Source organism: Castor canadensis, chromosome 12 (assembly GCF_047511655.1).
Source record: "Castor canadensis chromosome 12, mCasCan1.hap1v2, whole genome shotgun sequence".
NCBI lineage: Eukaryota > Metazoa > Chordata > Mammalia > Rodentia > Castoridae > Castor > Castor canadensis.
The window spans coordinates 2,245,258-2,271,731 of NC_133397.1; the positions used below are offsets into that span (position 1 = coordinate 2,245,258).

Sequence of the window (26,474 nt, forward strand, 5' to 3'; positions counted from 1 at the left end):
TAGATCCAAGTAACAAAGGTCAATGTTACAACCCGTTTCACCAGCAACACATGGCAGAGCTAGGGAAGAAGAGCCTTACTTTATCTCTGCCCAGGCTGTCCACATCACCAGTCCCCTACCAGGTGTGAAGGCTCAGTTTGAGTGCTGTCTGGATAGCATGGATGCCAGCACTAAACCATGCAGAACTCTCCTGTCTCCTAGAGGTCATAGGCTGCATCTGGGTAGATCCCAAGAGACAGGTTGGAAGGGACACAGCATAGTGAGGGGCAGGTGTCAGATCCCCTCACAGTGCCAAAGGAAACTCTGATTCCAAATCTTTGAAACAGAGAAACTTGCTCCCAAAGCGGGTAGGATCACTGTGCTGAGTTTGACAGTGCTGTGTGCATTTCTTTGGTGTTTATTGACAATCAAATCCAGAGCTTCATGCATCCCAGACAAATGTTCTGCTACTGAGCTGCACCCAGACCAGCAGTGCTATTCATTATCTCTGGGTACCTGGCCCCTGGTAAATGACGGTTTGATGTAGGCATCCCTTCTTGGACGGACCTTTCATAAACAACCTGCCCCTTCTGTGTCTAGAACTGCTCGCCAGCCTCCATTCTCATCTTATTAAGGACATCACATCTCTATCTCTCCTCCAGGATCATAGCCAGCTGCTTTCCTTTCCCAAGGAGAAAAAAGAATGACTTACAGCCACATGGCTTGGGGTCAGTGCTCAGGTTTCCTTCTACAGCAGGACCACGAGGAAGCTGCACACAGCCTCCTACCAGTTTAGTCTTTTTCATTCTCTCCTGACCTCCCAGGCCCCCATTTCGTCAGGTTGACCCTAACTGCCCTCGCCATGACTTTGTGGTCAGGCTGCCCCCGACTCCCTAACCACATCCATGGTCAGCTCTCACCCTTATCTGAGGTCCACCAGCAGCATCAGAAGTGCTTCTCTAGAAAATCCCTGCTCTCCTTGCTTCCACAACATCCCACATGCTGCTGTCTCCTTTGCCCTTGCTGGACCCTTGCCCAAGCTCTATCTGCTCTCCACACTCACTGCCCTAGACCTCAGGCCCGGGCCTATGTTTCACTTGTGCACACAGATGACAGACTTGGCATCTTTACTCACCCAGCTTGGACCTCTCTCCTCAGCTCATCTCACTGTCCAAACATCTACACACATCACCATGTGAACCTAGTCCAAAGCAACCTGACAGCTCTCCACCCAAACCCACCTCATCATTTCGGCTGAGAACTTTGGATCATCCTGGTTCTCCTCTTTGCCTCACTTCTACTTCTAACCTGGCCAGAAATCCTGGGGCCCTTCCTGAGAAAGACAGAGGAGCTAGCTGCTGCTTCGGGACTCCTCTGTCTCTGACCATTTCTGTCCTCCAACATTTCCACAGCTCCATTTCCAGAGACCTCACTTTCCCTGCCCTGGCCTCTCTACAGCAGCCAGGGGCCCTGTCCTGAGTGACCCACAAGTGGGCAGCTTCACCTTGCCTTCCCACCAAGTGCAGGTGGACAGTGAGTCACCTGGACGCCTCCTCTGGCAACCTGGGCAGGCACTGTAGAGAGGGAAGCTGCAGTTTGAAACCCCACAGGCCAGTGGCAAGTCTACTGAACTTCACCTCTCCACATCCCCTGGCCTGGACTCCGCATGAGCCAGAACTGGATGTAGATATGGGTAGGCCTAGGGGTCAGCCCTCGGGCTCTGAGCCTTTTTTGAGAGGGCTCAGAGCATCCATGAAGGGTGGGGCCCTCCTGTCCATTTGTCACATATCAGCCCCATGCAGCAATGTGGCAGCAACCTCAGAAGTCTGTGTGAGCTACAGACTAAGGTCATGGGCCCATCCTCTCTGACCGATCAGAGGAGATATGTGTGGCCTTTTCTTCCTGTCCTCTTGCTAATGTCCCCACACATATGCATGGGTATGGGAGGTACAACAACACAGGGAATAAGGCCCAATGTGATGGTTGGAGGATCAGGAAGAGGCTGAGTATAGGAACATCCCAGATGGAGGAGCTCAGGAAAATACCCCATAAAGGTGTTTATGAACCATTTGGTGAGGCAGAGGCCAGTGCAACAAAACAGTCCTTAATAGCACACGGGGGGAGGGGGGGGAATTGGTGACAGAGGAGCAAAGCAACGGAGGAATGAGTCTAGGGTGGGGTCACCTGTACAACAACCTCAATCTCACACCTGAGTAAAAAAATAACACCAAATGAATCACAGGCTAAATGTGAAGGTGAAACCATGAATGAAACCTAAGAAGAAAATGTCAGAGAAAATCTTTGTCATCCCCGCCCAGAAAATGCAAAGCCCTGCTAACATGGCATTTCTGGTGGCTCTGTTCCTGATGGTCAAGCACCACAACACCATAAAGGCTCTGTGGTTGGGAGGCTGTGCCTAAGCACACAGAGGGCTAACACCCAGAGAGAAGGGATGGCATCCAGGCATAGCCACCCAGAGGATCTCACAGGCAAAATGCCTCGGAATCTCCCAAAGACAGAACCGCAGGGTTGAGGCAGAACCAGGCTGCCAGGGCAGCCCTTGGGAGGCCTGAGGACAAGGGAAATGGAAGGGGTCCCAGGGTGATGAAGTGTTCTGCCTGGGTATGAAGACCCACAGACTAAGCAGCAAACACAACCTGGCAGGGCAGTGTGCATCACCACAGTTTCACCTTCAGCCACAGCCGGGTCCAGGATGTGCCTTCTGGGCTCACGGTATCCTGGAAAGAATGTAGGCAGTCCCAGGAAAGCAGATGCTCCTCTCTAACAGGTTGGGGTTGAGACTGAGGCTGGAGTAGGTCACTAACACTCTGGCAATGGGCTGGTCAGCTCATCCAGCCATCTCTTCTCCTCTTGTTACAGAGAGGAGACCAAGGATCAGGGTGGAGAAATGCCACCAATAGGGACAAATGTCAGGGCGGAGCCCCTGTCCATGGCGAGAGAGCTTCTCCAGGTGGGTCATGTGCTAGGTATGTGCAAAACTGTCCCTGAGACCCACAGAGACCATGGATGGAGGCTGTGCCATTAGTGCTGGGGGCTCCCTGGAAACCCCAGGGAGGAGGCTGATGGCAGGGAGTGTAAGAGTGTATGGTGGTCACCCACACAGGGCTGTTCTCAGTGCTGACTTCTGGTGAACAGCACAGGCTAACTGGACACAGCCTAGCATTGTGCACAGAGACCAGGGTATGCCCAGAGTAAATTGCACTCACTCACCCAGCAGCCCTGGCTCTCGAGGCATGGCACCTACTGCAGCCGTGGTCATGCAGCCCTAGGCTCTTCTGAGGGGTGGCCCTATACAATGAGCACCTCTGTCCACCTGCATTCTTTCTGGGTTGGGACACAGAAAACAAAGATCCAAGTGGAATGGACACATGAAACACTGAATTCTGAAAGGAGGAGCGAAGAGCCAGCAGTGTGTCTTCATCGGTTTTATTTATCTTGTAATCTCAAGAGAAAGATGAGTCAATGTGGTGGGAACAGGACTGTTTGGTGAAAGTGAAACTCCCAACACCCTTAAGACAGAAAACAGAAACCGAGCAGTGCCTGAGCAGGCACCAGTCCCACAGCAACAGGCACTGCACCAGACAATGTCCCAACCCCAAGACCAGCAGACTGTGTTCAATCAGGTGTGCCACTGTCATTTAGCACTTGCTTTAGAGGCAGTGTCGGTTCTCCCAGAGAGGTGCAATCAGAAAAAGGAATTACCTCCAAGAGCTGCAGATGTTTAAGAATGGCCATGAGACTAGTCAGGAACACATGGAGTACGCTAGAGCAATATGTGGTATTTCAGAGCCCTGGGGACCCTGTTGATGACCAGCCTCCCGTCATAACTGAGAGAAGCAAACAGCCACGGGTCAGCTGAGGACCAGTCCACGGCATACACACTGTCCTCGTGCTCCTCATAGGTGGCAATGACATTATCCTGCAGGGGCTCCTTACTCCTGCAATCCAACAGAAACAGAGGCATGAGCAAGGCATGGGGGCAGCAGAAGACGTGGTTTCTCATCTGCACAATGGGAAGAACCAGGCTGCTTGTGTGGAGACCATTAGCACTCCTGCCAAAGCCCATAGCTCCTCCCAACAGCTACGGGCACAGGAAAGTTCTTACGTAGCTCACAGACATCACAGGTGTCTGGCATACATTGGTTCCTCTGGTCCTTGGCACTGTGGGTGTCTGGGTGATATTTTGTCAGGTGCATCACAAGGGGCCCTTGATTCAGGAAACGCCTTGGGAAGACAACCACTGTGCTGAGTGCAGCAAGATGGAAAAGTTCCCAGAACAGGAGCCAAAAGGCCTCTGGGAGCAGCCAAGCTGGCCGTGCTGTGCATAGCAGTCCAAGGCTAAGCATAAAAAGCCTTGTCAAGAACTCCTGAGCTGAGGACACCGGTGGCACCAAGAGGATGCCCTCTGGTCCTATAGCAGAGCAAGGTAAATGCTCCCATCTAAGGTGTTTCCCTCTTCTCCTCCTTGGTTGTAAGTTACACATGCCTTCTGCCTTCTCTAGGACACCTGACCAGGTGCTCCTCATGCAAGAATGACGGGTGCTGTCAGCACATCGTGCAGGTCTGAGGAGCAGGGCCTCCCTGGCCTGTACCAGCAGGGTTTGAAACCTTGGGAATTTCTGTGCCAAGGGAGGGACCCAAACCTGCTCTGTGTCAGGGGCCGCTATCCAATAGGCACAGTTGCTTTAGCATTTCACAGAGAAATTCTAGCCATTTTATGCAGGTTCTGAGGGCACTCACATGCCTTGGAAAGAAATGATTCCTCTCCCTGAAGAGACAAACTTAAAGGTGTTAAAGCTCCCTGTTCTCACCCCCAAAATTCAGATTTGAGTCTAATGTCATTATCTGATAAGATTCTGAGATATCACCAAGCTCCAGCCTTCCCCAGAAGTGGACCTTGCAGTGGTCAATGGATGCTTCATAACAAGTACCAAGAGTAAGTCCCCACAGGGGCTTCCATTTTCCTGAACCAATGGCATCAGAGTGGCAGGAAGTCATCAGGACAGATCTGCTGGCCACAATGGCTTCCTTCCTAACTCACCTCCCTAATGCTGCCCACCTGGAGGGCACCATGTGCATCAAGCACCTGGCTCAGGTGATTGAAGGGGAAAGGTAGGCTTCTCACCAACAAAGAAAAAGCCCAAGTGCTTGCAGATGGCCTCCCTGGGCAGAAGCCAAATCCACAAGGCACCAAGGAGAGAGTCTGATTAGAACCCTATACCTCAGTGAAAAATGTTCATTATTTCTAAGTATTTGAACAGAAAGACATCAGTTGAGAGAGAGACAAAACAAATGGGTAGATAGTCCTTATAGACAAGGCTCCACACAGGGGTATCTTCTCAAGTCAGACTAGCCCAGGCTCAGGTGGCAAAGGAAGAAATCAGATAGGAGAACAATGCAGAGAATCTCAATACAGAATGACAGACCCTGTGTTCTTTAGGGCTCAAATTGTCCAGGTCCACTGGGTTTAATTCCAGGACCTCCTTACTTTGCAATCCGGGGCATGATTCTCTATGGTGTGTCTGTATCACTCTCAGTTGCTGTGGAGGAAGTCACTGCCATACTTGAATGTGAACCTGCTTCAGAGAACAAGGGTTGCCTCCCTTCGGTGTGGCTACTACAGAATAAGCCTTGGGCCCCATTGCCTTCTCTCTCACCTGCAGATGTGAGCACCCACTCACAGCTTGTTGGCTAGGACCCCTGGCAAGAACTTCACCAGCTCCCCAGAACCCCGTATTTCCAGTGGGCAGGAACCCCAGCATGAAGAGGGTGCTGTCCTAGCCATCTCCCACTTGTGGGTGCAATTAGGATCAGAAAACAGTTGTGCAACACAGGACTTTTAGAAAATACAGAACCAAGATACTGTGACCACGATGAGAGCACTGGGAGTTGCCACATTTTGGGCACCATCTTGGGGCAAAGTAGGACATGAGAAGTTGGCTTGGAGTCCAGCCAGCGCAGCCAGCTAAGGGCCACAAGCATACACCCGAACCCACAACAATGAGGACACTGCAGTCAGTCTCTCATAGGGACCAAGCCAGGCAAGCAAGGAAAGATGGCAGATTAGAAGCTTCCTCAATTTGACTTTGTGAATGAGAAGAGTCAAGGTAAAGAACAAGAGAGAAAGAGCACTGGGAATCATGAAAGAGATAATAGAACAGCCATGGAGAAACAGAAAGGTGACCAACAAAAGAAAACAGTCCACAACTCCAATCCTGGCTCACCTGGGGTGGAGGTAACCCAGTGTCTCTGGCAACAGAATGGAGGACCTTGCTGCAGGATAAGCCCACATTTCCCACAAGCCTTAAACCCTGTGCAGCGACTTGGTGTGACAGTAACTATCCTGCGTGAGCAGGTTAGCATTGAAGAAGGAAGACATTGTGTCACTTCCCATATCTTGGAGTGCTATAGTCTGGCACCACCTTGAGAGGGGTGCCTCTCAAGATGAGGGGGTGAGATACTCTGGGGACCTCTAAGCAAGAAACAACCATGACTCAGGCCTCCTGGAGACATCCTGCTGGTGTCTAGGTGGGAGACAGTCACAAAGAGGGGAGAATCTGGCGTAGACTCACTGAGAAGTTTAAGCAGCTGGGTTTGGGGGAGGGGTTGGCAGAGACAGGTGCAGTGGCCATCGGCCACAACTTCTTGTGTAAGGAATGAGTTCCATTGTCTGAGGATCATTGCAAAATCATTTTTGAGCCCATGGGTAGCAGAGTACTCAGCCTCTGCCTCCCACCTGCACAGGAGTTGTTACAGAGCAGGACTGAGAGCTCTGTCCCACAGACCATACAAGTTCCCCAGTCTCCTCACATCCACAGGGCAGGTGACTGCTGGGCAGGGTCTGGAAGCACTGAGACCAGCAGGCAAAGTCCCTAATTCCCTCATTTTCCCTCTCCAGTCCAGAACTCACTGCTTTATTTGTTCTTCCCACTCTGTAACACATTCAGGGGACACCTACAGGCTTATACTCCTGCTGCCCCTGCAGGCACAAACTGAGAGGCCTGTGCAACAAGTGGGAATCTACCCAGCCCACTGGCTGAAAAGCTCCTTGCAACTAGCAGCAGCTCTTGGTAAGCACAGAAAGAAGGGAAACTTGTATCTAAAGTGAAAGCAGCCCCAAAGTAGATTGCTGACCCTCGACAGGCCCAGCTCTCAGCCCTCATACAGCACCAATTTGTACACTAGGAACTACAAGAGACTCCAGCTAGCTCTCTTCTGAGTGGTGCTGGGTGCCCTGAGTACATGAGTGAATGCTTGGCTTCTGAGCTGTACCCCAAATCCAGTGGTGAGAAACTGTACCTCAACTTTGACACTACCCACTCCTGAGTGAATGTTGAAAGTACTTCAACTGAAAGAATACAGGTTAATAAAAACTCCAACCAACAACTTAGCCTCACATGTACAAATCCCAATACAGAAAAACAAATTTTAAAAAAGGTAACACGACAATAACACAATAACAGAAGTAGATGAGATCTCAAAGAATTCAAAAGAATGATTATAAAGATGACCAATAAAATTAAAATGGGTACAGATAAACACAATGAACACCAAGAGAATACAAATAAACAGCCAAATGAAAAACAGAAGACAATCAGGACATTAAAGAGGAATTGAATTGAATTCAATAAATATATAGAAATCCTGGAAATAAAAAGTTCAGTAAGTCACATGAACTCAGTTGAAAGTCTCACCAGTAGACAGAATATCAGGACTCAAATACAAGATATATGAATTAGAATATTCAGACAACGATAAGGAAAAAAATAAGAAAGTATGAACAGATGCCACGGGCACCATTAAAAGACCAAATCTATGAATCACAGGCACAGAAGAAGAGGTACAAGCTAAAAGCATAGAAAATATATTTAATAAAAAAATAGAAGAAAATTTCTCAAATTTTGGGAAAGAGATGGTCATCCACAACACCAAACCAACAAAACCAGAAAAGAATCTTTCATGTCATGTTATAGTTACATTTGGAGAATAAGGAAAAAATATTGAAAACTGGAAGCGAGAAGCACCCAATCACAAATAAAGGCAAATCTAGCAGAACAGCAATGGACTTCTCAACAGAAACTTTAAAAGCACGGAGGGCATGGATGAGGGTAGGGATATAGGATAAGGGGTTTGAATGACTAAAGTACAATTTATTTACAGGTGAAATATCAAGACAAAGCCCCACTAAGCAACGAGAGACACTAAAACAATAAAGGATAGGAATGCAACAGAGGTTATGTGAAGGGGAGGTAAAAGCAGGAAGAGGGGAAGGAGGTGAATATAGTCGAGGTGAAGGAAGAGGGGAAGGAGGTGAAGGAAGAGGGGAAGGAGGTGAATATGGTCGAGGTGAAGGAAGAGGGGAAGGAGGTGAAGGAAGAGGGGAAGGAGGTGAATATGGTCGAGGTGAAGGAAGAGGGGAAGGAGGTGAAAATGGTCGAGGTGAAGGAAGAGGGGAAGGAAGTGAACATGGTCGAGGTGAAGGAACAAGGGAAGGAGGTGAATATGTGGAGGTAAATGATGAGGGTAAAGGAGCGTGAATATGGTTGAGGATTTTTTCTATACTATACATACGATTCTGGAGCACTGAACCACTGAAGTCATTTCAAGAAGGGGAGTGGGAGAATAGGGAGATTGAAGGAAGGGATGAACCAAACCTGGGTACAATATACGTATATATGGAAATTTCACAAAGAAACCCCCTCTGTAACTATCGTATACTAATAAAAAACATTTTAAAGAAAAAAAACCCAAACCTCCCATGGTAAACAAAAACTAAAAGAATTCATGATCACTAAGCCAGCATTACAAAAGATATTTAAAAGAATCCTATACATAGAAAAGGAAGAGCAACACACCATGAAAACATTGAAAAGAATAAACCTCACTAGAAAAGTAAAAGCAAATGAGGATTGGAAAAGAATCAAACATTACAAGAGCAACAAAATGACAGGAGTTATTACACACCTTTCAGTAATAACTGACTGCTAATGGCCTTAATTGTCTAATAAAAAGATACACAGTGGCAAATTGGATTAAAAAACAAGACCTGAACATTTGTTGCCTACAAGGAACACTCCTCAATGAAACAAAGACAAACCTTTCTGCAAACTAACTAAAATAAAGAGGGAAAGGCTCCAATTAATAAAAGGAGAGTGCTGGATGGGTGTCTAATAAAAAGATACACAGTGGCAAATTGGATTAAAAAACAAGACCTGAACATTTGTTGCCTACAAGGAACACTCCTCAATGAAACAAAGACAAACCTTTCTGCAAACTAACCAAAATAAAGAGGGAAAGGCTCCAATTAATAAAAGGAGAGTGCTGGATGGGTGGCTCCAAAGATAGAGCCCTGAGCTCAAGCCCCAGTATCACCAAATAAATAGATATGAAATTAGAGATGAAAGAGGAGCTGCCACAGCAAACACCAGTGAAATCCAGAAGATCGTTACATAATATTCCAAAAGGCTATATGCTAATAAACTATAAAATCTAGAAGAAATGGATAAATTTCTATATGCATATGACCTACCAAAGTAAACCAAGAGGATGTAAATAACTTCATCAGATCTATAACAAGCAAAGAGACTAAAGCAGCAATAAAGAGTCTCCCAACAAACAAAAGCCCAGGACCAGATGGATTCACTGCTGAATTCTAGTAGACCTTCAAAGAAGAACTAACACCAATGCTTCTTGACCCATATTATAAAGTAGAAATGGAAGGAATGCTACCAAACTCATTCTTATGAGGCCAGTATTACTCTGATACCCAAACCTGATAAGAATATGACAAAAAATTATTTCCTTGATGAACATAAACACAAAAATTCTCAAGAAAATACTTGCAAACCAAATTCAACAACACATTAAAACAATCATACACCATGATCAAGTTGGTTTCATTTCAGGGATACAAAGATGGTTCAACACACAAAAAACAAACATAATAAGCAAAATAAAAAGTCTCACAAGACATATTCTGAGGGCCAGTGAGTATTAGCTCACAGTATTATCAATGCTGCAGTCTGGAGAACAGCAAAGGTCTTCAAATCTTGTGTGTGGCAATCAATCAGCATGAATACAGAAACAGGAAGAAATATGTGTTCTTTTTTGTTCTTCATGATACTGGAATTTGAATTAGGCAGGCACTCTACCACTTAAGCCATGCCCCCAGCCCTTAGGAAGAAATACATGGAACAAGTATTTTAACACCACTTTGGAAGCATCTCCGAGCCCCACACTGCTGCTCCTGTCTCAGTGTCATTTACCTCCCATTCTGTTGCCCATAACCACATAGAGGAAGGGGACGTCCCCCTAACAAAATATTGGAGGCTTTTCACAGAAACCTCTTGGACCCAGAGGTCATCTCTAAGCAAAAAAGTCCTGCCGTTTGTGGTCCTTACTTCTCATCAGCACGGTGCTCTTCTGTGTCACTGATGTCGTCGTCGTCTACCAGGTGGCCGAAGGGCTCCGAGGAGATGGACACCATGTTGGACAGGATGACTCTGCTGTCACTGCTGCCAGTGAGGACCAGCTGGTCATGAGAGTGATTGTAGCGGACACTCCACACCCTGCAAAGGGCCAGAAGGCTGCTGAGACAGACGGTTAAATGGGTAATATCCACACATGCATGAATGGCCCTGACTTTACTGGATGGGGACCACATGTGGTGGTGCTGGGTAATTGATCTCCAACCTTAGGCTAAAGCTAGAGGCTTTTCAACAGGGAGTTTGGCTCTCCTATATGTTGCTCTAAAATATTCTTTTAGGTCCCAACAAACAGAGAGAGACCAGAGACTAAATGTCAGCTCACCTGCATGGGGGAAAAGGCTTACGCTCAATATTCCAGACAGCTTGCTAAATTTTAAAACAAACTGCCTCCTCAGAAGCAGCCCACAGATCTTTAACATCAAACAAAGCCCCACAATTTCTACCTAGTCAAGGCACTCCCAAGAGCCAGGAACGCTAACTTGGGTCTGATACCATGGCCACTTCCTTCTGATGTGGGCCCTGGGAACTGGTCAGCTGGGTGACCTGGGCAGCAAGGGGGTATGGCAGACGTCACACACAGAGGTGCTCCTGGAGCAGTAAGCATAGCTAGGCTTTCTGGTCGGGCTGCAGCAAATTACAGCCATTCAGCAATTTATCAGAAGTGTACAGAGTACTCCTGTTCTCATTACAGAAGCAGCACAGTTCCTGACAAGCAATTCACAGATCCAGAGGCCACAGGAAGGGAAAGCCCGGGAGGGGCTCCTCCTTGTCTGGGGAGGATTCTTGATGAGAGTGTGGCTGTTGCTCCCCAGGGCTTTTCCTCCCCATACCTATGCGAGCATGCGTGCGCGCACTCACGCGCACACACACACACACACACATGCATGCACACACAAGCATGACTTAAATAAAAACATAGGTTCATACTATACATACTACTCTACAGCTTCATCTTTTTACTCACTTAGCATATGGTAAACATTTAAATAACATTTTAGAGAGAATGAATGGTCTTGGGCATCCTTCCACATCCACACACATCCACGTATTCCTCATCCTTCCTGACAGCTGCATAATCTCCTCTGCATGGATGTCACCTAATTTACTTAACCAATCCCCTGTTGATGGACATTTGGGTGGCTTCCAGTTTCCATGCATTGCAAACAATGCTGCGTGAACATCTGTGCACATTTATTTTTGCGTACTTGAACCGGCACTGTTTCAAGAGAAAACAGAATCCAATGTTTTTCTTCTTTTCCTATGCTTATAAATCACAAACATTCAGATTTGGAATTAGCGTTTCTTTAGGAAAAATAAAACCGGGTTGATTGAATGATTCACAGCAGCACAAACTAAGCTGGTTTGTGCCTTTCCAAATGGTAAAGTAATTAGCAAAATAAATTACATAATCCCCTCTTCCCTAAAGCAGCATGCAAATGAGTCACTCTACCAGTGGGAGTGCTCCTCCAGGGTCTTCACGGGCTCGGTGACATTCCGGGTGTCCCAGAACTTCACCTTGCAGTCGTCTCCACAGCTGGCCAAGTAGTACTGCTTATTGGGATTGAAGTCAAGGTCGCGCACCAGCTGTCCGTGGGCATTCTCTATGCAGTATATCTGGCTGAGAGAGGGACAAAGATCAGCAATACAAATATCAAACGGATTATGGAAAGCCACTGAGTGCTGCAGGCATACCTCCGCCTCCCAGGGTGCTAAGCCCCCAGCCTGGGGGTCCAGCTGGTCCATCTCCTGCTGGAGTTGAGCCAGGGGGATCCCAGTCTAGGCACCTGGGTCCCCTCCATGTTCCTCCCTTGCATGAGGAGGCTGGGCATGGGGAGCAGAGGCCTCTCAGCACAGTAACACAGGAGCACTCCTGGCCATGTCCTAGAAGTGTACCCTGAGCCAAGGAAGTGACACTGGCTCGTACCTGTCACAGATGTGACTTGAATGACGGCATGTCAGAGGGACGGTGCCTGCCACAGAGGCTGGAGCAGGCGGGGGGAGGGGAGGACAGAACAGAAGGAAAAACAGGGTCAAAGGGAGAATAAATTGTGCTGCTGGTTCTGGGAAACATATATGGAGAGAAAAGAGAAGAGAAGAATGGAATGACTGAGAATACTGAGGGAGGTGGAGCTTGCCATTCCAGACTTGTTCTGCATCTTTTCACACCCCCTCGGAAAGCCACTACTGATGGTTCAGTACAACCCACTTGTCCTAAAAGTAGATGACACAGGTTTATAATGCATATGCTCATGTGTGTATACACGTGCACACAAACATGTGCACACACCTAACCTAAGTCCAAATCCCCCTAATTCTGGCTCCCTCTAATAGGATCTGAAATCAGAATATTCTGCCCAGAAGAGCTCCTTTCAATGACAGGTACCCCCAAAACAGAAGAGCAGGTCTGTCTTGTTGCTCCTGCCCAGGCTGCACTGAGTACCCCCTTGGCAGAACTCCATCCAGCCTCTCCTGCCGTCACTAACTTCCTCATTTGGCATGGCTTCTGTGTGGCTGGTGAAGCAGGAACTCCGGAGCCCTGTGACAATTTTCACATGTCAGAAGACTGTATGGTTCCCTGCTCTTCAATGTGTATCAACTCAAGTCCTTTCAGATTTCCCCAAATGTGGGATTTCTCAGCCCTAAGCCATTTTAAATCTTGTGCTGGCTTTCACATCCTGCACTTTTTCAATATCCTGATTTTGTTTCCCTAAAATAATGTATTCCAAACGTTAAGACCGCTCACATGAAGCAGACAAAGATATAAAACTGAAAATGTGGCTCATTTCAAAGGATTAAAATGGATGGTCATAGGTGCACTGACTGACAATGAAGGGCCAGTGGACTCCAGTGGCAGTAACTCTGATGGAAAGGCAGAGCACATCCAGAAGAAATACTAAAGGCATGCTGGCTAGATAAAAACCACAGCCGGTTGCCAAAGGAGAAAGGACAGTCAACCAGAGGAGTGACAGCTCTGCTGCAGTCCCACTTCCTGGGGAGGCAGGGGGTCAGTGCCTCATCCCAGAGACAACCTGGGCACAAGGAGGGCTCTGCAGGATGGTGCCAATCAAAGCTGCGCATATCTTGTGTTTTGGTCTATAATTTGGTCTTCGAGTTTCTGGCCTTTAGATACGGAACTTCTTCACATCCTTCAAAGAACAGTGAGAAGAGAAAGGACGAGGACATGGAGAAATGGCTGTGGTGGGGTGTCCAGCCTGGCCTGAATAAGAAGCCACATCACCCTTCGTGCAGATGTGCACAGGGGAGGGAGTAATGATGGTTATTTATTAGCCCCTGGATTTTCAGAGGGGCCTTGGACCAAACTTAAAGGTGAGACCCCACCCTGGAAGCAGCACCTGTTATTACATGACCTCCATCTCTTCAGGCCCAGTGATAAATGATGGCACGCTAAGGGCATAAACTGCATCTTGAAGAAGCCTGTGCGGGCTTCTGTTGCCATGGCAACAGACATCCCGCCATCACTCCTCTGCCTATCAAAATCACAACTGGAACAGAAAAATTGCTCTTGTTTGTTCCATTAGAATGGCTGGCTGTTGCATATAATTACTTAAGTGACAAAATATGATTACCCGATAGGTGAGTCTCTTGAAAGCACATAAAGGGTCAAAGACAACTCACAAGGGAGGCTCAACAATTGCTAGCCTGCCGCACCCATCAGAGACAGAGCCTCAGGACAGCATGTGGCTCGTGAAGCACCACAAAGCCCTAGCCTTAGTTTCCTTATACACTGCCACTGGTGCAGGGACAGCAATGACACAGTGAATCGTAAGGTGGATGGGCTGGCTTAATTTGAGATGAAGATGATTTCCCACAAAAATGAGATGAAGACAAACAAACATGAGCCCACATGCACCTGGCTCTTGGTCATCTCCATCATCACTGTGGTTTCTTTCCTGCAGGGAGGAAAGGACCAGAGAGGTGGCGGTTGCTCCTGCAAGCACATCACTGACCTCATGCTCCGTGTGTCCCAGCCTCGAAGGGTGGTGTCACTTGCTGTGGCAACCTGGGTGCAGTTGTGGTGTGGGCTCCATCTCCCTGAGGTAAACTTCAGCTGCCCCTTCCCTTCCAGAGCTGCTGAGCTGGCCAGCTGGAATGTCGGGTATTATTTTTCAAAGAAGAGAAGAGAATTTGGACTCTTTTTAGAAAATTCAAGAGGACATCCTACATTCTCAAGACTTAATGGAAAATAATTATTAGGATAATTAGGAAGCTCTGTCTTTGTTTTCTTCCCTTAAAAGGCAAGACTGGTTGAACCTTATTTGGGAAAAAACTATAAAAGTGAGCACAGCAAAAAATCGAAAGATATTAATAGACTCTATTACAGAGGATTTGCTTGCAAGTGCATGATTACAGACAACCAGTTCAAACTTGAAGAAAACAATATGAAATAACTCAACATCTGGCTTTCCCCAAAGACAGGGATAAAACAAGGAAAGTCCACATGACCACATCCTTCTGGAATAACAAAGGGATGAACAGATTTGGCTGAATCAAATATCACTTCCTTCTTCTTCCCCCTTTGAAGATATCAACATCCTCACTTGGGGCTTCACTAAACCTCCACAGGCCCAGGAGGGCCACAGGGAGCTGAAGCCTCCCTTAGCCTGAGAGAAGGCAGGGCTTGGTTGAGAGCCTGAGAGACGAGCCAGGCACCCTCAGTAACTTCATCTTTCCCTCCACCCAGGATCTGACAACAAAGGCCCATCATGCTGGTGACGTGGGTTTTCCATTTGTGGCGTGGATATCTCTATTCATATAGAGGCTTCTAAAGGAAGGGAGTCCAAGCCTGCCTTGGTGCACACTACCCCCATCAATGTACACAAGCCCACTGTCGCTGAACCCACTTACACTTTCAAACCACTGGGCTACTCAACGCCCCTTGAGAAGTCCCATGGCCATTCGGACCTCGGCAGGCCTGGACAGAGGGCTCAGAGGGAGGCCTGCACAAGTTGCTGGAGGTAGGAGGCCCTGAGACAGACCAGGGTGCTGACATGTATTTACTTTTCTATGACAAGTATTGAGGGCCCTGGCTGAGCAGGGACAGGATAAGATTCCAACTTCGAGATGAATAAAGGCCTGGACCCACAACAGCACCAGGTGCCTAGGCATCTGACTAGAAAGCACAGCACTGGGGAGCGGGTCAGAGACAGTACAGAATGTAAGAGACACAGGGTTACTGGGGAGAAACCAAGAGGCACCATCAACCCTGAGCTGAAGGACTCCACAGTCTGAAGCACACAGGTAAAGGGTCCTTTCCCTTGCCAAGAGAGGCTGTTATTCCAAAGCTAGAGTTACCAGATCCAGTTACCACCACCTTAAAAAAGTTGGCCAGAGAGACTAAGGAACCCGGCCAGTTGCTGAGCAGGGGATAGGGTTGCTAAGAGAGGCACAGAGGGGAAGCTATCAGGAAAGGAACAGAGGCAGCTTGGAAGGGGGACAGTTTTAGCCCTCAATCCTGAGACCTGTGGAGATATCCAGGAATCTGTATAGGAACCTAGCAGAACCTGTGTGAGGAGAGGCCAAGGGTAGCAGGACACCAGAGACCCACAGTGGGGATAGGGCACTGGGACCCAGTAGGGAGCTGGAGCAGACATGCCCCACCCCAGAGAGCCTTGGTAATGACCACAAGTCTCCACAGCACTTCTTGAAGCCAGTGAGTACAGCCCTCCTCCCATTCCCCTTCAGGCGTTCCCCAGACCCACCTGAGGACTTACAGGGAAAAGCAGTGCCACTCCTGCAGTGGCTCTTCAGAAAACGGCCCTCCAACGAAATCCCCTTTGTTCTCCTGCCCATGTGGACAGTGGTCCCAGCCCCAAAGGATCTCGCTCTTTTTCTCTGAACGCTTTGTTTCTCTGTGTCCAAGGAAGCTTCCTTCCAAGTCCTACAATCCTGCCTGACTCACTCAGCACATTGTTCAGATGAAGAGCCCCAGTCTCGGCAATCAGTCTTCTATGTCACTAATGCCACATGCAACCTGTTCTTCCTCCCCACAGAAAGCTGAAGGCTGTTCTGTTCCGTACAAAAGGTGTTCACTGTGTTCCTCGTGGGGACACTGAGGAAAGCATGGCAGTGCCAGAGAGGGGACCAAACAGGAAGACAGCAGTGGGATATGAAGGACAGGAGAAGTCCTAGGCCCCGAGGACTCAGAGGCCACCTTCCCATTGCTGAGGAATGGCTCAGGAGCTACCACCATGTGGAACAGGCCTGCAGAATGTGGCAGGGTAGAGCAGGAGGGGCTGAGGCAGCAGCAGAGGTCAGAACATATGAACATGTGTGAGACAGGCAGGGTGAGGCTGGACAGTCCACGCCACTATACTGTGATATGACACCATGGAGAGTCACTCTCTGCTTTCCCTAGGACACTGGCAGCTCCCAGAGCAGCTCAGAAATTGGACTAGGACTAGCCAAGGAAAAGAGAAATTGGCCCTGAGAAGCCTGGGGTGTGTAACAGGGTCAGCAAGGTCAGAACAACAGCTCCAGGCCAGCAGCCCTGACACCACAGAGGCGCTCTCTCACCGTCCACCTATGTTACTCTGTACACCCGGGTTGTCTCTCTCACTCCAGGCAAGGGCAGGAGGCAAAGGTGCCCACACACCCAGGATGACATATCACTGACCAGGGTGCCCAGGGAAGAGCAACTTGACTCTCAGATCGCACCCTGGAGCTGTGGGGATGTCGGCTGGCTCAGAGAGTCAGGTGCTGACCAGTGAGGGAGGTAACAAAAGAGGGGTTGCTCTGTTAATGAGGTGGTGGGGGAGATTCCAAGATGGCGGCTAGAGGTAGGAAGCAGAAAGCGACCCTCCTATAGTGAAATCTTGGAGAGACGCTGGAGACACACTTTGCAGGCATAATCACTGAGAAAAGGCATAACTTTGACCCCTCCACATCTCCAGCCGGCGCAGAGAATCTCCACTTCACGTTAAACGGAGAAACGAGGAGGGCCCCCGGGGCCGCCAGTGGCCGGCGCCCATACGGCGTGGGAAGATGCGGACCAGGTGAGCTTCGCGGTACCGCGGTAGCCCCACAGACAAGCCTGGGCCAGAGCAGCATAGCCCCCTGGACAGACTGACCTCCACCGGGAAAAAAAGAGAAACCGAGTACTAAGCAATAAGAACAGTTAAGACACGCTGGAAAGAGGGTGGGGCGCCCTGAGCGCTGAAGATTGGGGGAAGGGAATCCTTCCCAGGACTGTAAATAAACAAGCCGGGCAGGCCGGAGAGCCTATGGCGGGAGCGGGGCGCGCGCCCAGCAACCAGGAGCAGGGACGCTTGTGAGAGGAGGGAAGACCCACTTCCCACGTGAACTGTAAACAAACATGGCAGCCGGCAGGAGCACCGCCCAGTAAGCAGGAGCAGGAAAGCTTGTGAGAGTGGCAGTGGGAGGGAAACTGCACAGGAGAGGGGGGAAGACCCACCTCCCACATGAACTGTAAATAAACACGCAGGCCTGACAACGCGGGGGCGGTGTCACCTTTCCCAGTGCTTGGAAAGGGGAAAGCCTGTAGCAGAGGCTCCCGCACAGGAGAACTCTGAGCAAACAAAGCCTGTGGGACCAGGTGAGTGCTAAGCTCACCCCAGAGATCTGCATAAATAACACCGCCAGCTACAGGCTGAGAGCAGCAGGCAGGCAAGCCACAGCTGCAGATACCACTCTCAGAACTGCCTCCAGACGCTTTTTTTTCTTTTTCTCCCTACCTTTGATGAGAGAACAATCTAATTACACCTGCAAGCCGAAAAACTTACTGAAACTGTATTGCATTTGAACTGGGGACACTTGGTGGGGCTTTTTGTGTGTGTGTGTGTGTGTGTGTGTGTGTGTGTGTGTGTGTGAGTGTGGAGTTTTGTTCTACTTTATGTGCCCCCTTTGATGAGACAACTACAGAACAACATCTGAGGCACCAACTCCAGGACTGGAGATTGAGACGGACACCCAAATTATTCAGACTGAAACTGCATTGCATATAAACTTGGAAATTTTTTGGTTTTTTTTTTTTAATTTTTCTATTTTCCATTTTATTTTAATTCATTTTTATATATAGATATTACTTTCATTTACTTATTTTTTATTTTTTTTATCTTTGATTTTCAATCCTCTCTCTGTCTCTCTAATGTCTGTTCAGCTTACTGTCGATTAGTACACTAACACTCCCTGTTTATACCTTTGAAATTCTCTTGTCTGATACCTTGTTCTGCTTTCTCCCTCTTGTCTGTATATTTGTTTTCCCCTTTTCTTTAACTTCTTGCTTTCCATCTCAGCTCACGCTTCCATTCTAAATATTACCATTGTTATTATTACAAGCTAGAAAATACTTAATTACACACAGTACAGGGACAGTAACAACACCAAGGACAATGACGGGAAGACAGAAAAAACAAGGAAACCAGTTTCCCCACAGCAAAAAATTAGTACAGGAACCAGAGGGGAATGAAGAGAACAGAAACTCAGATCCAGACTCCAACCAAATGAAGATAAACTATGCCAAAGGACCCAATGAAGCCCACAAGAATAATTTAAAAGAAGACATACTACAAGTACTCAATATAGAGATGATACTGGATAGGGTCAACCAAAATGGACAGGAGACAAGAAATTCCAAGACAATAAAAATAGAGAATTTGAAAAAGCAAAAGAAGAAATAAAGGAAACCATAGAAGCACTGTATAAACACCAAAGTGAAAGAGAGAACACAATGAATAAATGGATAAATGAACTCAGGACAAAAATAGACAACAATAAAGAAGAAAACCGCCAGGATATGGAAAACCTCAGAAAAAAGAACGAAACAGAACTGCAAAACAAAATGGAAGGCCAATCCAGCAGAATAGAACAAACAGAAGACAGAATCTCAGAACTTGAAGATGAAATGGTAATTAAAGGAAAAACCGAAGAACTATTAATTAAACAACTCAAGACCTGTGAAAAGAAAATGCAAGAACTCACTGACTCCATCAAAAGACCAAACTTGAGAATCATGGGCATCAAAGAAGGAGAAGAGGTGCAAGCGAAGGGAATGCGTAATATATTCAACAAAATAATAATGGAAAATTTCCCAAATCTAGAGAAAGATATTCCCATACAGATGAAAGAGGCCTCCAGGACACCAAACAGACCAGATCAAAATAAAACTACTCCACGACATATCATCATTAAAACATCAACAAATCATTAGCATTTCTATACACTAACAATGAGCAAACTGAAAAAGAATATATGAAAACAATTCCATTTACAATAGCCTCAAACAAAATCAAATACCTAGGTGTAAACCTAACAAAAGATGTGAAAGACCTCTACAAGGAAAACTATACACTTCTGAAGAAAGAGATTGAGGAAGACTATAGAAAGTGGAGAGATCTCCCATGCTCATGGATTGGTAGAATCAACATAGTAAAAATGTCGATACTCCCCAAAGTAATTTACATGTTTAATGCAATTCCCATCAAAATTCCAATGACATTCATTAAAGAGATTGAAAAATCTACTGTTAAATTTATATGGAAACACAAGAGGCCACGAATAGCCAAGGCAATACTCAGTCAAAAGAACAATGCAGGAGGTATCACAATACCTGACTTCAAACTATATTACAAAGCAATAACAATAAAAACAGCATGGTACTGGCACAAAAACAGACATGAAGACCAGTGGAACAGAATAGAAGATCCAGATATGAAGCCACACAACTATAAGCAACTTATCTTTGACAAAGGAGCTAAAAATATACGATGGAGAAATAGCAGCCTCTTCAACAAAAACTGCTGGGAAAACTGGTTAGCAGTCTGCAAAAAACTGAAACTAGATCCATGTATATCACCCTATACCAAGATTAACTCAAAATGGATCAAGGATCTTAATATCAGACCCCAAACTCTTAAGTTGATACAAGAAAGAGTAGGAAATACTCTGGAGTTAGTAGGTATAGGTAAGAACTTTCTCAATGAAACCCCAGCAGCACAGCAACTAAGAGATAGCATAGATAAATGGGACCTCATAAAACTAAAAAGCTTCTGTTCATCAAAAGAAATGGTCTCTAAACTGAAGAGAATACCCACAGAGTGGGAGAAAATATTTGCCAACTATACATCAGACAAAGGACTGATAACCAGAATATACAGGGAACTTAAAAAACTAAATTCTCCCAAAACTAATGAACCAATAAAGAAATGGGCATGTGAACTAAACAGAACTTTCTCAAAAGAAGAAATTCAAATGGCCAGAAAACACATGAAAAAATGCTCACCATCTCTAGCAATAAAGGAAATGCAAATTAAAACCACGCTAAGATTCCACCTCACCCCTGTTAGAATAGCCATCATCAGCAACACCACCAACAACAGGTGTTGGCGAGGATGCGGGGAAAAAGGAACCCTCTTACACTGTTGGTGGGAATGTAGACTAGTACAACCACTCTGGAAAAAAATTTGGAGGCTACTTAAAAAGCTGGACATCGATCTACCATTTGATCCAGCAATACCACTCTTGGGGATATACCCAAAAGACTGTTACTCCAGAGGCACCTGCACACCCATGTTTATTGAGGCACTATTCACAATAGCCAAGTTATGGAAACAGCCAAGATGCCCCACCACTGACGAATGGATTAAGAAAATGTGGTATCTATACACAATGGAATTTTATGCAGCCATGAAGAAGAACGAAATGTTATCATTCGCTGGTAAATGGATGGAATTGGAGAACATCATTCTGAGTGAGGTTAGCCTGGCTCAAAAGACCAAAAATCGTATGTTCTCCCTCATATGTGGACATCAGATCAAGGGCAAACACAACAATGGGATTGGACTTTGAGCACATGATAAAAGCGAGAGCACACAAGGGAGGGGTGAGGATAGGTAAGACACCTAAAAAACTAGCTAGCATTTGTTGCCCTTAACACAGAGAAACTAAAGCAGATACCTTAAAGCAACTAAGGCCAATTGGAAAAGGGGAACAGGTACTAGAGAAAAGGTGAAATCAAAAAGAATTAACCTAGAAGGTAACACCCACGCATAGGAAATCAATGTGAGTCAATGCCCTGTATAGCTATCCTTATCTCAAGCAGCAAAAACCCTTGTTCCTTCCTATTATTGCTGATACTCTCTCTAGAACAAAATTAGAAATAAGGGCAAAATAGTTTCTGCTGGGTATTGGGGGGGGGAGAGGGAGGGGGCGGAGTGGGTGGTAAGGGAGGGGGTGGGGGCAGTGGGGAGAAATGAACCAATCCTTGTATGCACATATGAATACTAAAAGAAAAATGAAAAAAAAAATGAGGTGGTGGGACCTGCTCGGCATGGGACACCACAAAGGATGTGGTCCAGGCAGCCTGACAGAAGGGAGGCTTGGTTCCCACCTGGAATTCAGAGCTGTCAGGGAGGCACTGGGAGTCTGAGGAGGGAGCTGCCATCACAAACCATGAGAGAGGGAGAATAGGGAGGAGGAAAACTCTCAACATGGCACCTAAGCTCTGAGCCATGGGAAAACAACTAGTGAAAACCAATCTGGGAGGGGACAAAACAAACCTTTCCAACAGCCAAGGTGCACTTTAGTTACCTAGAGAAGAGAACAAGCAGCAGCACTATGTCAAGATCTGAAAAAGATCCTAAAATGTACATCATTAGAGACTCAGGGCCCCTTAAGAAGTCACATGGCCAGCTAACTGTGGGGCTTTTACTTTTGCAACTTACAGTTAGTGTTTCAGCCTCCACATTAACAATATGAATGAAGAGATCCTTCTACAGTTTCCCCTCTAGGTTAAGAAGAAAAAGACATGAAGCAAAATTTTTGCAGGGGATATTTTGGTTTTCTGAAGATCTACTTATCAGGCTCATTGTTCACTGATGATAATGAATATACTATAAAATATAAAATCATGAAGCAGGAATAATGAAAAGCTTCCATGTAATTCCTAACCGATACTGGTTCTAACTGATTTCCTATTAAACACATTGATTCACTATCAAAGTCCAGAGAAACACGGGAACATAAAGCCATGCTTTTATAGATGACGTAAATTCAGCAGAGTGGCCTGGACAAGTTAAAGTTAAGCCTTGGTGAAGCTGGGAAACGCACAAAACACTGCTCCAAAAGGGAGGAAGTGCCACCTGGGCACACGACCTGTGGAGCCTCTGCAGCAGCATCCGTCATCCAAAGCTCTCCCACTCCACTCTGTCCACCTCTAGCTCCATGAGGTTCTGGGGAGCAGTCCAGTCAGAAGAGCTCAGCGCAAAACACAGCCATGTCCTGAACTTTAGCCCATAGACCATCCTACATGTTTGAAACAGTAAGTTATTAGTTCATTAATTAACCCATCAGTCAATCACAATGAACCATGCAACCAAGTGGGCCCCTGGCCATGTGAGTTCTGCCCCTCCTCACACTCGATAGCTATCTGGTTGCAGAGGCAAATGCCTACAACAGAAACAAAAGAACCAACTAATGAAGCCAGGTATCAGACCTTCCTTGTTACATCATCACAGTCACATGATGTGTGAAACTGAGGCCCAGAGAGAAACGTAGCTAGCAAGTGGCAAAGTCAGAGTAAACCACAATCACATAAGTCTAGGGAGATTTCAAAAAAAAGGAAGACTCGCCCAGGTTGGGGTAGCAAAAACAGATTTCCGGGGGTATAAGAACTCAGGTGGGCTTTAGAGGGGGCCAGAACTTACATCAGGGAAATATGGGGTGAGGAATTCTTGGCAGAAAGGAAAGCATGAACAGAGCCGAGGGGCAGGAGGTGAGAATAAACCCAGATGGATGGGCAGGTAAAGCAGCTGAGGGTTAGGCTGGAGGGCTGGCATTTGGGTGCTCCTGAGCACAGTGAGAAGGCAGGGCTGTTAGAAGATGGCCCTGTTAGCACAGCAGGTTGAGCTGGACACCAGGGAAGCCTGGGGACATAAGAGGCCTGTGGCCACGCCCAAGGACCCACCTGTTCGCCACTATCTGGGCAATCCCCTCCCTCAGCAGCCGCCTTGAAGCAATCAGCACTTCAGTGGCCAGATTTCTGGCCAATCAACACTTCAATGGCTAGACTACATGAGATTCTGACTTCCCTCAGAACAAGAACACAAGTGCAGGCTGTGTTGGACAACAGCCAGCGAGGAACCAGACCCGGCCCGCTCACCCATAAGGAGCCAATCCTCCACAGCCACATCAGTGAGCTTGAAAGCAGTCAAGCTTCCAGTCAACTGCAGCTTGCTGGTCCAGAGACCTCCCTGAGGAGGACCCACTGTGCCAGTGCCAACATCCTGGATCATCTTCAAAAACTATGAGGTCAGGTGTGGGGTGTGTGAAACCGGCACTTCTGTGGCCATCTACAGCACAGAGGCACTGACCAGAGTTAATGGGGACACAGACTGGGGGAGACCTGCAGTGACTCTCAGCAGCTTAGAGGTAGGTCCTGGTCCTCCCCATACTTTACAGAGTTGGAGACTAGAACGCAGCGAGGGAGAGGGACCGGCTCAGGATCAAATAACCTGCTACAGAAACAGGACACAGACCCCTCCACACACACACCATGCTGATGTGTGTGTTCCCAGGCGTGAGACCCAAGCTCCATTACACAGAATCTACAGGTATATTTTAATAAAACCCACAGCGAAGTTTCACATCAGTTGAGGGTGGGAATCTGCTCAGGCCAGATGGCACGTATGAGTTGCAAGGCTGGGTGATCACACTTTTTGGTTTCCTGGAGATGTGGAGACAGCTCAGCAAGAACTCCATAGTGTGAGGTACTGTGTGGGAAATATTTAGGGCTTTCTGGCCCAAAAGAAATGATTAAAGGCACCCCAGAAGCCTTCTTGGATGAGTTTTGCTACACCAGGGCAGGAACAAAAGAAGATGCCTTCTAACGAACAAAACGCTCTGACTTGCATCCTCCCAGTGGCTTGCATGGGGCAATTTCAGAAGAGCCATGGCCTGAGATTTTCAAAGACAAAGGGCCACACTTCCTGTACTGAAAGCCATCAAGCTGATGGGATGCCAGACTGAACAGAGTCCTACATACCTGCCATACAAGACCAAGGACAGCAAGGCCTAGCAGAGAAAGGCAAGAACTGCCCATGCCTCTCTTAGAAGGAGAAGGTGATGGAACAGCAGGGACAGGTGCTTATGGGGTAGGAGACATGAAACACCCCATGCAGATGCATCCCAGCTATGATGTTGACAGCTGTGACCACTGCACCCTTAGCCTCTTCTCACCCTCAGGTCTGAGGCTACTCTAAGCCAAGTTCCCTTTGCCAGCAATAATTTAGTTGTGACATGGGATCGTGTCTGATGCCTGGACAGAGGCACTTCTAGGAAAGAGAAATCAGCTTTCTCTTTGCTGGTGTTGTGGGAGTCTGTATGTGATAGCTGGAATTACTGCAGTCACCTTGAAATCCTAACCCCAGATAGCAGTGATGTGGCTTATCCCATATCCCAGCTCCTTGATGGTGCTGCTGAGACACTGAAACAATCAACCCTGGAATCACTTTATTTCAGTTTCTTGTCATATCAGATAATAAAACTTCCTCATTGTTTAAACCATTTCTTGGGCTTGTAGCCACATGCATCCTAAATGCCAAGCTTGCAATGCCCATTTGAAAGAGACAGCGATGGAAATCTCCTTCACTAACTCAGCAGGAACTCCTGGCCCAGCATGGAAGGTAATCATGCTGAGGTGCAATCCCAGCTCTGAGTCCAACTGAGTCACCTCAGGTAGGCTTTCAAAAGTCTCTCTGATGAGACATGGCTTCCTCTCCTGTAACTCATGTGGATGATGGAGGCATTCAAGTGCCTGCCTTGCAGGTGACAAGGACCAAATAGGATAAACACATAAGGTACGCAGACAATGCCTGACACACGGTTAATGCCCTAAACACTTTTCATTTTTGCTGTGACTCAATAAAGCACTCAGTGCATTCAAGAGCTCTGAGCTGCTGTGGGGATCAGGACCGGGTGAAGGCTGAGGCAGTCTGTGAAGCACACAGAGCCTGGTCGTCACCAGGTCTGATGGAGGCGTGGGAATGGAACTCACTAGAGAGTCCCTGAGGCCTCTTCCTGCCTCAAGACACTGAAGGAAAAGAAGAGGAAAAGATCTGGTGAGAAATGGGCTTATGTAGCAGGACATCAGCTTGTGCTTGTGGACAGCAGAGCAGGGTGCACCAGAGACCTAAAGATGGAGGATGGAGTGGAGTCAAAGTTATATGGGCAGTGGGCCCCTTGGCCTAATCATTGCATTAACTGTGCAATGGCTCACACAGGACACAGACCCAGCTGGGCTGGGGTCACCCATATACTATCAAGGGCACCGTTCCTAGGAAGACGTATTTCAAATTATGCTGCACTGTCCAGCATGAGGGTCTGGAGGGGCCTCCTGGAAAGCAGGGGTTGCCCTCTAGTTAAAAAAAGCACTCATTTAAACAGGTTCAATCCCTAGTTTGCTGTATGAAAAACCCTACTCAAAAAATGAAAAGACAAGTAACAAAATGGGAGAACTATTTCCAAGCTACATCCACACTCTTGGGAGCAGGGACTTAAAAGGTAAAGGGTGGTTCCAATGTAAACTTCTCATGAGAAAGCTTCTACCAACACTATGTCCCTGAAACTCATATGTCCTTTAACAGAGGCGCTGCCATGTGTCAGCCGTGGTGCCAAGGGATGGCGCTCTCTGGGTTCTGTCCTGCACTCCTGTGTGGACAGAGCAGAGATGGCAGTAGATGTTTTGCTGCCACCTGGATGGAAGCCATTGATGTCCACAGCCAGTGAGGGCTGCAGGAGGTGAAGATGAATGAGCACAACAGGAACAGGGAGGTGCCCCCTGCCTTCACCAGGGCCCACAGACCCCCAGGGCCCTCCCACCACAGGCCTCTCGTGGGTTCTGCTAATGATTATAAATGGCAAAGAATCTCCAATTTAATTGCAAAAGGTAATGATGCAGTGAGCATAAGATTAGATTCACCACAGAAGGCAATATCCTCAAACAATAAAACCCGA

General features: G+C 47.2%; 1 protein-coding gene across 3 annotated transcripts in view; it reads right to left on the reverse strand.

Annotated features, from left to right (window-relative positions):
• Positions 1–3,410: 3,410 nt before the first annotated feature.
• Eipr1 (EARP complex and GARP complex interacting protein 1) overlaps positions 3,411–26,474 on the reverse strand; it is a 149,733-nt gene continuing 126,669 nt past the window's right edge. For all 3 annotated transcript variants that reach the window (XM_074049085.1, XM_074049086.1, XM_020174616.2), the window contains 4 exons: positions 14,456–14,592; positions 11,938–12,105; positions 10,401–10,568; positions 3,411–3,938 (listed from right to left, as the gene is read on the reverse strand). In XM_074049085.1, the coding sequence (XP_073905186.1) occupies positions 3,764–3,938; positions 10,401–10,568; positions 11,938–12,105; positions 14,456–14,592 (648 nt within the window). In that variant the 3' untranslated portion in view covers positions 3,411–3,763. The remainder of the gene's footprint in view (positions 3,939–10,400; positions 10,569–11,937; positions 12,106–14,455; positions 14,593–26,474) is intronic.